Source organism: Monodon monoceros, unplaced genomic scaffold (assembly GCF_005190385.1).
Source record: "Monodon monoceros isolate NGI ecotype Baffin Bay Population unplaced genomic scaffold, NGI_Narwhal_1 Super_Scaffold_2, whole genome shotgun sequence".
NCBI classification, from domain to species: Eukaryota; Metazoa; Chordata; class Mammalia; order Artiodactyla; family Monodontidae; genus Monodon; species Monodon monoceros.
In genome coordinates, this window is record NW_021703776.1 from 31,786,832 (window position 1) to 31,798,292 (window position 11,461).

Below are 11,461 nucleotides of genomic sequence, written 5' to 3' on the forward strand. Positions count from 1 at the left end.
ACTCCATCAGTATACTGGATTTTCCAACTGCTCTCTAAGTCTACTGAAGAAAAAGTAATCACATTGTTCATACTAAAGTGTCATTATCAGAAATATGACTATGGCTAAAGAGCTACTGAGATAAAATATCCTAACTACAAATTCCATGTTGGGCGCTTTAGTGTGTTTTTAAAATACTAATGCTTTGGTAGTCACCTAATAGAAGTGCAAATGACATAGAAAAATAGCATCTAAGAGCACAATCAGTAAGTCTAACAAATAACGAAGAACAGAAATCTATTAATTTATGAATTAAAGTATTACATTTATTTCTTAATAGAATTTATCTCAATAATACTGCCTTTGTAATAAGAAAAATGGTAAATGTGACCCTCAAACCTCCCCTCCACCCTCACCAAATCCCTACTTAGTCAATCATGTAAGTTTAACACGACTTACAAGGAACTCTCACCATATGCTGGATGGAAGTACCCAGAATAGAACTACGTACTCAAATATTCATAGAATCCTAAATTTTAGAATTAGAAGACTCACAGATTATCTAATCAAACCTTCTATACAACACAGGAAATTCTGTATTTTAGTGTCTCTGATAGATGGACACCCAGCATCTAACAACAGGAAGATCACTACTTCATGAAACAAACCATTCCATTACCGCACAGCATTAGCTCATGTGTGTGTACATATACTTATTGTATTGGTTTCCCAGGGCCAAAACATAACAGAACTTTATTGAAAAACAAAAACAACAAAAAATAGCTCTTCACATATCCAAAGAAGCTGTCACACTTTCTCTTATTTTCTTTTAATAACAACCCCCCTCTCTCTGATTATTGCTAGTGTGAAATGTTTTCCACACGTTTCATCCTGGGAAGCCTTCTCGATATGCTCGCCAGTTTGTCACTGTCCCATTTAAAATGTGCCACACCCAGTATTGTACGCAGTATTGCAGAAATGGTCTGACAAGCATAAAGTACAGGAGCTTTACTCTACTCTTAGTTCACATTAAGCCAATAAATTCCAAATCATCTTCACATGTCCTGCTGCCAAACCATGTTTTCCATCTTGTAGGTGAACAAGCCTGCCCCCCACCCCTCAACTTTAAATAGAGGATCTTACCTGTTATATTTATGTTGCTAATTCTGGCCCAGCATTCTGGTCTATTAAGATCACTGGGCATCTCAATTCTATGCTCTATCATAATTGTTAGCAACATCTCCTGGCTTTGTCTCATCTTTGAATTCAGTAAATAGGTCACTCTTCAGTATAAAATTTGAAAAAAATGTTCAACAGGACTGTATCAAGGATAGAACCCTATGCCATAATACCAGAGACCTCTACCTCTACTGAGGTAGACAGTCAACATTTTTCATGTAATAGAGCAACCAGGTATGAGCCTTTAAAGAAATCATGACTATCAAGGCTGAAATCAAGATACACTGTACTGACGTTATTTTGTATACTCATCTGGAAACTCTAAAGAAAGAATTTATGAACCTCGTTCCTTAGTGAACCCATACTGGTTCCCAATGATCCCTGAATTCTTTTAAATGCTCAGAGGCCAACTACTCCATAATTCATTCAAGGACTTTGCTTGGACGGTTATCAAGCTCATTTGTCTGTAGTGTGGGATGTTTTCAAAAAGTGAGGTGCTTATTCATACTCAATTCTTCCATGCTGCATAATTTTTAAGTTACTGATATTGCCTGAAATGAAACCGGAAAGTTCCTCTGACTTTAGGATAGCATTCGTCTAGATCATCCTGACTTCCGAAGAGCAACTAAACGTCCCCTACCTCCTCACTTACCTTGAATAAATATCTCGGAGTGAGTTACAGCTCTAGTCATTTCAGCCGGAACTGCATTTTCCTCGCTGGTTAACAGCAGCAGAGTGGAGGAGTTCTGCCTTTTCTTGATATTACACCATTTTGCTCAAACAATGAGCATCTCTTTCTCTGACTGAAAACCTTATAAGTTGTTTGAAAGAATTTTAAAAGCCTGATTTTATTATGAGCTTCTGTTTAACTGACATTATTCTTAAAATGTCATGCTTCTTTTTGTTTTCATCCTATGCCCCTACTCCTATCTTCCACATACACTATTTTGAAATCTGAGTGTAACATGGAAGTCTCCATGCAGCCACACTAGTTTCTTTCACTACTTTCTATCATAATTGTCTGTCGATGCCACATTGTCAGGGCTAGTAGAAACCTTAACTGCATAGTCAGCATTTCAATTTTCAAAACTGCTTACCCTTTAAGGGATTCAAGTATACATCAGATACAAAAGGGTGAAAAATAGCCTGTATCTGTAGACTTATCCTTTTACTGTATGTCTTGTGAACACCTTGGAATCAGAGATGACTTTAAACCATGGCTCTACCACTTACTGGAGGGCAAATTTTCTTTTCTTTTTTTAAAAAAAAATTTATTAGAATATAGTTGATTTACAATGTTGTATTAGTTTCAGGTGTACAAGGTGAATCAGTTATACATATATCCACTCATTTTTAGATTCTTTTCCCATATAGGCCATTACAGAATACTGAGTAGAGTTCCCTGTGCTATAGAGTAGGTCCTTATTAGTTATCTATTTTATACATAGTAGTGTGTATGTGTCAATCCTAATCTCCCAATTTAGTCTGCCCCGCTTCCCTTTACCCCCTGGTAACCATAAGTTTGTTTTCTACATCTGCAACTCTATTTCTATTTTGTAGGTAAGTTCGTTTGTACCCTTTTTTAGATTCCACATATAAGCAAAGCTCAGTGAGGCTATCTGTAAAACAGGCACAGTAATCCCAAGGATACTGTAGGATATACTGAGATAGCATAAATACCTGGCCCAGCACATAACACACTCTAGGAAAACAATAAATGTCTGTTTTCTTCCTCGAATCTCATTTTTAAAAATCCATTTCTAACTACTGTTTGGGAAAAGATGCAGTATCTCAACAGCCCTAGAACTTGCTTACCTACATACAGAATTTACTAATCTCTTCAAGTTCTGAATTTTCTCTTTCAAAAAGAACAAAATTATACCACTGAGATTTCACCATTAAATTCAATAACAAGGAGGCAGATAGAATTGTGTTTTCCACCAATATTATATTCAATATATTAACGCTGAATATCCAGGAATAACAGACACAGTCTACCTGGGAGAAGACAACTCAAGCTGGATACTCTCCCCTCTCTGATCCCTAAACCTCAGCTACATTTACTCATAACCTAGCAAAAGATTTGGATAACAAAGGCAGAAATATGAGAAAGACAACTGGAGCAGAAGCCAGGATTCTAGTCCTCACTTTGCCACAAAGTACACGTCGTTCAACCTTCCTGGCTTCAGTTTCTTTAGTTCTGAACTACCACTAAGGGATGAGGGAGGGGGAAGGATGCTCAATTATCTTTAAGTTACCTTAGTTAACTACAATTTCAGTAAGTCTTTATCTCACCACACACACTTATATAAGTAACAGGTTTCCTCTGCCACAGTTTGCTCATTCACTAGGTAATAAAATGACAAGCATTAGGAACATACAATCTTATCTCATACCTAGATCAGAAGGGTACAGGACAGCCCACATATACATAGGCATATGGTCCGGTATCAGGCCAGGTTCCCTCTTTTACTGTCAATCCGTACTATGTCATCCCCAAGTACCTAATGTAGCACTGCAGAACCTCTGACCCATATTTCTCCTTTCACTTATAACAGTAAAAACACAAAATTCCTTTACAGACTTTAGCAGCAATAACAAAAGGCTACAAGTGGTGAGCAATAATCTCAAAGATCCTTTTAAACTAAAATTCTCTCATTTTGTAAATCTGTGTTATTTGTGCAAGATCTATGTAGAGCAAATTTCCCCTATCTTCCTTCTTAATCAAGCTTCCTTTCTTCCTCTTCAACTTGCTTTTATGCCTGCTCCAATATTTCTTAAGTATTACTTGTTATATATCCCTTGATTTAGATTTGAAAAGCAGATGATTAACACTGTTTTCCTTCACTCTCTTATCCTGAAATCCCTCGCAAAGATGCCCTTTTAAAAAATTAATGTGGCTCTACAATGAGTACCTTACCTTCCAAGAAAAACTTAAAACTACGCAATGATATTGTTATGTCATCATCAACAAATCTTAAAGGTCATGCTATACATTTTCTAATGGGTAAAACCAACTTGGTAGATCAGAACCCAAATCTTGTACAGGGCACAAGATGTAAGTTCCTTATGATGAATTCCAATCTGTAACCAAGATTAGTAGAAGATTTTACTGGAAGAAAATTACAGGAGTAAATGTGACTTCTCTGAAAAAAGAAAAAACCAAACACAGGAGACATATGTATACACAAAAATAGATGTGTATATGTTTATATATGTACATATACATATATGTATGTATGTGTATAACATATATGTATGTTATTTTAAGATGCCTACTAGAGAAATCCAAATTAATACAACATATGGCAAAGGAAAACCATATCTGTATTAAACTTCTAGTCAATTTTCTACTTTTAGTAGCTCTGGAAAAAAGTGTGGTGCAAGAGGTTGATTCTACTGGATTAAGTTAGGTTTTTAAATTAAATAAAAATGTCAACTATTTCCTTTGGTCTCCATTTTCACCAATAATGAAGAACTGGCTCTCCCATTCCTGGTTCTGTTAATCCCCAAAGAAGTAAAGGAAGGTAAGAGAGAAAGTTCTTGAACAACCAGCAACATCTCCTCAAGTCTGAACTACCTTTATGTAAGAATTTGCACAGGAATGTTAATTTCCATTAAAACTGACAAAGAAATATCCATCCACCAAGCAAAAACATGATCTATTACCATATGTGATTAGGGCCAAAAATAAATCAAACTGCTGGCCAATGCAAGTTAAAATTTAGAAACCAATGGTCCCTACATATTCGAAATCCTTTAACTAAAGAGAAATAACTCCTAAAGTTCATTTTAACTACGGCACTTTGTCTACCAGAATACATCGTGAAAACAGTTCTTTTTGAGGAAAACATCATCCCCTCTCCTCACTTAGTTAAAACAAAGGATGTTCTTAAGCCAGCAGCATGATTAGTTATTACCTTCGCTCTTAACTTAAAATAGGATTTCAAACTCTGAATCCCAAAAAGGAAACAAACAATATGTAGCAGGAGTACATGTATTCAGTTCCTACTACAATTCTAAGTAACTAAATGCTAGATGCTCAGCCTGGAACACAGGATTTCGAGCTGAGACCAAACCACAGAAACACATTATGCTGAATACATTCTCAAGGAAAGAGGTTCCCCGTAGGATGTCATTAACATTCTTATTTCATAAAATCAAGTATGAAGCATCCCAGCTTCAAAAACTGGTTTCATTTGATTTACCTTGTATGATTTTTTTTTCTTTTTCTGTCCATATTATCCAGAACCTTTCCTATACTTCCTGAAGTAATAGGAGGATGGATGGTGGAGAACTCTTAGCCCCTTGTCCTTGAGCTAGCCATTACATTCTGTCAAAGCTGATAATTTTTTCAAGCCCTGGTAATAGTTGTTATGAATATTCAGAGCAAAAATTTTCCCATAACTCAAACAATACCATTCTCCTGGGGGTGAACCAGGAAATAATCAAAAAGTACTAAAAAGTGAATGGGGACAAAAAGTAAAAAATCTCAACTTCCAGGGCTCATTTATAAAAGGGATATAGGCACTTGTTGCTCGCTCTCTCCCTTTCAGAGACGGTAAAGTACCTGGTGTACCACTCTCAGTGTCTTAAAAGCTCAAAACCAAAAGAAATTAATGAAAACAGAGTTAATTCCTTAGCTTCATTAAAACCACTCCAGGGTGCTGCTCCCAATTCCAAATTGCTATCTTTTCCATCACCATTTATACCTTAATCCAGCAAACATTTGTCAAACACCTATTATGCCAGGAAGTAAAGTAAAATCTGCAAACAACCATACCCAGATTAACTGCACAGAGTTGCTGAAATCGGGGTACATTTCTGGTCTTTGTAACATGGCTACCTTCTTAAACGATAGAGCATATGTATTAGAACATCAACAAAATTTTAAATCTTTGGTTTCAGGAAAAAACCAACTACATAAAGTTCAAATTTCCTTATACACATGTGCCCCCCAAACCATATAAACTCTTTAAATAAAAAAATTATCCCTGAAAATGCAGGACTAAACACACCTATTGGGAGTGCTCAACACATAGCTAGTCAATATATATTTGTGGAATAAAAACTATAAATGGTACTTGTCAGAGAAATCCACCCTCTGAGGCACTTACGAACTAGGCTCGAAATCCATCACTTCCGAATTTTGCCTTATAGTTCATTGCGGACAACTTGATCCTTGGTTCTCAAACTTAAATGAGATTTACAATCACCAGGACAGTTTGTTTGAAAGATTCCTTGACCACACCCCCCAAAAACTACAGTTCCAGAAAATGGATCCTGCATTTACCATAATGTATCATTCAAGTGAATCTGAGGCGGTCAGAAGATCATACTCTCAGTTACACCGGCTTACCCTCACAACAGGCAAAGGAAAAACTCTGGGTCATAATTGATGTCAATTAAAGAATAGAAAAACTGACTATTTCTAACCTAAATTATAAATTATTCAATTCTCTTCATAATAATTCACTAACTAATGCTTAAAAGGCAAGATGAAATATAAATGAAATAAATTTTGCTTTGACGATACAAATTGTCATTCAACCCACCCAAAACTGACATTTTTCTGAAATACTTATTATCAATGTTTAGAAAAAGAGTAGAAACAAAGCAAGGTAAGGACTATAATCCACAGAAACACACATATAATTGTGCTGTAATAGTCTTAGGGGAAAATGTACCACGCTCAAAACGCTCTTTGACTACGTTACTGTGTCTGTCAATACAGGAGCCACTAGCCACGTGTGGCTATTTAAATTAATATTAAAGAAAATCAAGTAAAATTAAAAATTCAATTCCTCTGTTGCATTAGTCACAATTTAAGTGCTCAATAACCACACGTGGCTAGTGGCTAACATATGGGATAGAATAAATATAGATCATTTCCATCATCACAGAAAATTCTGTTGGATACCTCTGGTTTATAATCAACGGGTATCTAAATAAAACATGTTACCTCTGTTCTTCTTAATCAGAGAGCTCTGACAACTTCCAAATTTTAAATATATACATCTACTTTAGGTAGTAACTGTAAAACAAGAACCCTAGCATAATTTATCTGAAACTTGTTTCAAGAAAGGTCATTCAAAAGTGATATGCTTATTCATTTCAGATTATCAAAACAGAAATAATTTAACTAAAGAGGTCTTAAAGTATCAAAGACACCAAAACCACAACTAGGTTTTCATAATCAAATGAAAAGTATTTAATTACTAGAAAACAAAAGGCATTAGACGAAAAAAGACTGGTCCAAAATGATTAAAATACTTAATAAGACTGGTTTTCCAAATGCTTCAGAAGTATCTATTTACATGCATTAACAAATAACTGCTTTATAACTGATTTTAAAACAACCTTACTACAACAAATTCAAACTATCGACAGTTTACTGTCTATATTTTTAATTGCCTTCCACCAACTTCACACTAAAAACACCTATAAATAACATAACCATCACAGATTTTACTTAAATATAATCTTATGTGAAGGACTATTCACTCAAATCCTGGTTTTAGCAGAAAAGTAGACATAAAAGTAGACATAAAAGTTATCAAAATTATCTCTCTCAACTGTATCAATATCTAGTTTAAAACAACACCATGTAATAAAACGCAAAAGCACGGGCAACAAGATGCGGAAGCATGAGGAGTAACATACAGTAGCATTAAAACTGTAACAGACTCATAACTGTATTATTTCAGGTTTAAACCTACTTTCCCTTAAAGAAGATATAAACATCATTTTGACTAGGGTTCTTTCAGAAAAGTTCAAGTGTACACAAATTTGGTCTCTGAATTACAAAAAAATTATGATTCTAATCAGGACGTTTTGCTCTGCAGAAGAATAATTTTATAAAATTCTCCAACGAATTTAACACATAAAACCTAATGCTGAATAGTATGAATGTGAATGGGTCACACTGATGATTACAGAGTCACTGTACTGAGTGTAATACTCCCGGGTATTTTAGTTTCCTTATGATTATCTGTTTACCTCAGAGATTTACATCAAATCTGAGTTAGCAAAGAAAAACAATAACCGTTATTAACAACCAGAGAGAAAAGACTGCAGTTGACTTACCTGCAACACTGGTGATTGTAACTGGAACTCCTTGCACTTGAACGCCCGCAGCACCCAGGTTGGCAACACTCACTGTCTGAAGATTAGGCACTGATGCAAGCTGGGCAGTATTCAAAGTTATTGGGGCGCCAGCAACAGCCACAGGAGCAATCTGAGCAAGAGTTGTGCCACCGCTTGAAGACACTGGGGTGATGGTTAATTGTTGGGATAACCCAGCATTCTGAACTTGCAAATTTGAAAGACTCTGAATATTCTGAACCTGTACAGTTTGCCAGCTGATTTGCCCTGAAGGTGTTAAAGTTGGAGCCCTGATAAGCACCTGAGTCGGATTTACTGCTTGAAGTTGAACATTCTGCAAAGGCTGCTGCTGGATGGTCTGAATCGTCTGCCCGGACTGGAGTTGAAATGACTGTGGTGGAATAGCCTGAATTATCTGTTGCTGAGGCTGTTGGATCTGGATCTGTTGCAAGATAGGCTGGCCTACAATTTGCACCTGCTGAAGGGAATTTGATTGATCCTGTGTATTCTGTATTCCATTAGACTGAAGCTGACTGGAGCTCTGGGCTTCAGACTCAGTAGCAGCAGGTGTTTGAGAATCTTCGATGGTGCGTTCAGAACTACTGGCTGATGTGCTTGCATACTGGCCCGTATCTGCTGAGCTCACTAACGTGTCACTGCTGCTCAGAGATGCTGATGCAGTGGTGGTGCAGGCAGTGGAGGAGGAGGGCGATTCTGGCATAGTACTGGCAGAAGCAGTGGTGGTGGGTGTGGGAACTAACTGACTCCCATTGGAAGTCCCGCCATCAGTAGTAGGAGCAGACTGGCCGACCTGTCCAGTCCCTCCTCCAGTGGCCACACTGTTTATCACTGGCAAAGCTAAAGTCACTCCTCCAATGTTAATTGGTAGAGTCGTTACAACTTGAGCCTGAGTACCAGGAAGGGTCTGTAATTGCAGTGGTATTGAGACACCAGGTCTAATCTGGACTGGAACTGTCTGATTTGCCAGGTTTTGAGCAAGAATATTCCCAGAAGCTGTCCTGTTAGCAGCTGTGAGTATAGCTTGATTATTACCTGCAGAAATGAGCTGAATTTGACCCTGCAAATCCTGTAGAGATGAACTACTAGTTGGATTGATTTGAATTTGCTGGCCTTCCACTGTTTGAAGTTGTGGAATCACTTGGTACTGTACACTACCACTTGGATTTTGTACTTGTATGACTTGAAACTGACCAGGGGAGGAAGAATTACCTGATTTAGTTTTTGTGGGAGATGCACTCCCGTTATTACTGCTGGAAGAACTAGATGAACTAGAAGCTGGTTGAGAAACGTTATTTTCTTTTGAAGCAGGAGGAGTGGAGGCAACAAGTTGCCAAGCGTTTCCAGCAAGTTGTGTTGTTACCAGTTCTAGCTGTTGTGGTTGATTTTGAAGTTGCACCAGTCCTTGGCTTGGGTCTATAATGATTTGTTGTTGTCCAGTTGCTTGATTTTCACCAGGAGTCCCTATTTTGCTGCAAGTAGCTGCCAGTAAAGCCAGAGGAGAGGGCTGAGAGTCCTACCCAAAATGGGATGGTAAAGGAGAGGGGGAAAAAAAAAGTGGGCGGATTTAGTGAAGGCCAAGTAGCTGGGAGGGGTTTATTTATTTATTTATTTATTTTGACAGCTCTACATTTCAGAACTCACTCAGGAAGTGGCAAAAATCAAAATAAGTATTAACAAAAGCAGTAAGATATAGGAATAAGGAAGCAGATCCCGCACTATGAAGTTTAAATAAAAGGACATTTCTAACAAACTTTCTTGAAGTGTTATTTTCCTAAACTCAAAATGCCCTTGGGAGGATACACACCTTTTTCTTATAGTCTGAGTTCGTTCCTGGTGGAATTTTAAACAGCGATATCCCAAACATGTGAAATCTTTATGAATTTATAATTTAACTTCCTCACTCTCAGAAAGATGCTTTGAGTGGATAAAACATTTTTATTCTGTTCTTCACTTCTGGGCATTTAAAGGGCATAACTCCCCTTTCCCCTTATGTTTCGTGATGAATTTTTTTTTTTTTATATGTTTGCTTTTACCTGGGAGCCTGAGGTTTTGGGTTTTTTATTGTTATTCTCTGGCTCAGAGGTTTTCCCTCCTTCTGTAGCCATCGCCGCTGCCGCCGCCGCCGCCGCCGCCGCCTCCTCCTCCTCCTCCTTCTTCTGATCTGCAACAAACACCCCCATACACGACAACAGGTTATTAGGATTATTATTATTCGCCTTCCCCCTCTCCTCTCCTCCCCCTCCCCCCGAACATTAATCTCCATAAACCCGCGATCCACGCACACCGGCAAGGGGTGGGGGAGAAGGAGGGAAGGGAGGAGGGGGATATCACAAAACGTGGTTTGAAACCCGACCCATCGGCTCCAGAGCAACACCCAGAAGGTTGTTCTCTCTCAGACATTAAGACAAAACACAACCCTCCTTCCCTCCCCCTGATTCCCTCCCTCCCTCTCCTCCTCCCCTTAAAGCATCTCAGCGGCCCCGGGGGAGGGGGGAGAACCGAGCAGGGTCTGGGGAGGGAGGGAGGGAGGGAGGGAGGCGGTGAAGGAGACCGAGGGGGGTGGAGAATACGTACCGCTCATCCCGCATTAACAGGACAAACCCTCAGACGGAGACACAGGGATAGAGGTGGGTGGGGGTGGGGGCGAGGCGGGAGGAGAGGCCGGTCCCGCCCGCCCGCGGTGGCTCGGAGGAGGCTGTAGCTGGCACAGGCTCTGCCTCTTTTTCCGCGAATGGCCGCCGCTGGGCTGTGGCGTAGCAGCTCCTCTCTCCGCCCGAGCCCTGCTGACTCGCCCTTGATTGACAGCGGCGGCGCGCCGCGCGGGCGGCGGCGCGGGCCGGGGGCGGGGCCAGGGCGGCGCGAGCCCGGCCGACTCCCCACCCCCCTCGGCCTCTCTCTGCCGGAGCCGCCGACTCTCCACCCCTTCCCCCAGCGGATTGGCCGCCGACCTGCCGGGGGCCGGGGCGCTGGGGCCGCCTCCTCTCCACCCCCTTTCTCGGGGTTATTCTTTGAGCAGCTTTTCTTTTCTTCCCTTGGCTAGTTCGGCGCTCGCTCTCTCGGTGTTCTAGCTGAGGCGCGCTGCCGGTAGGCCCTCCATACAGCCAAACTTGTTGTCTCAGGATATCCCGCCCCCTACTCATTTCCCAGCGCCCTCCCCTCAAAAGCCGGCTCCAGCATC

The 11,461-nt window shown here is 39.7% G+C and overlaps 1 protein-coding gene across 3 annotated transcripts in view; it reads right to left on the reverse strand.

Moving 5' to 3' along the window:
• The window catches only part of SP4 (Sp4 transcription factor), a 71,153-nt gene extending 60,071 nt beyond the window's left edge, over positions 1-11,082 (reverse strand). For 2 of the 3 annotated variants that reach the window (XR_003795272.1, XM_029233848.1), the window contains exons 1-3: positions 10,858-11,002; positions 10,317-10,444; positions 8,245-9,796 (exon numbers count right to left, since the gene is read on the reverse strand). Coding sequence is in view for 2 of the 3 variants with exons in the window: in XM_029233848.1 (XP_029089681.1) it covers positions 8,245-9,796; positions 10,317-10,444; positions 10,858-10,864 (1,687 nt within the window). In the remaining variant the exon portion in view is untranslated. Of the gene's footprint in view, positions 1-8,244; positions 9,797-10,316; positions 10,445-10,857 lie in introns of all 3 variants that reach the window. The other variant, XM_029233846.1, reaches the window with a different exon arrangement.
• Between the last annotated feature and the right edge of the window lie 379 nt (positions 11,083-11,461).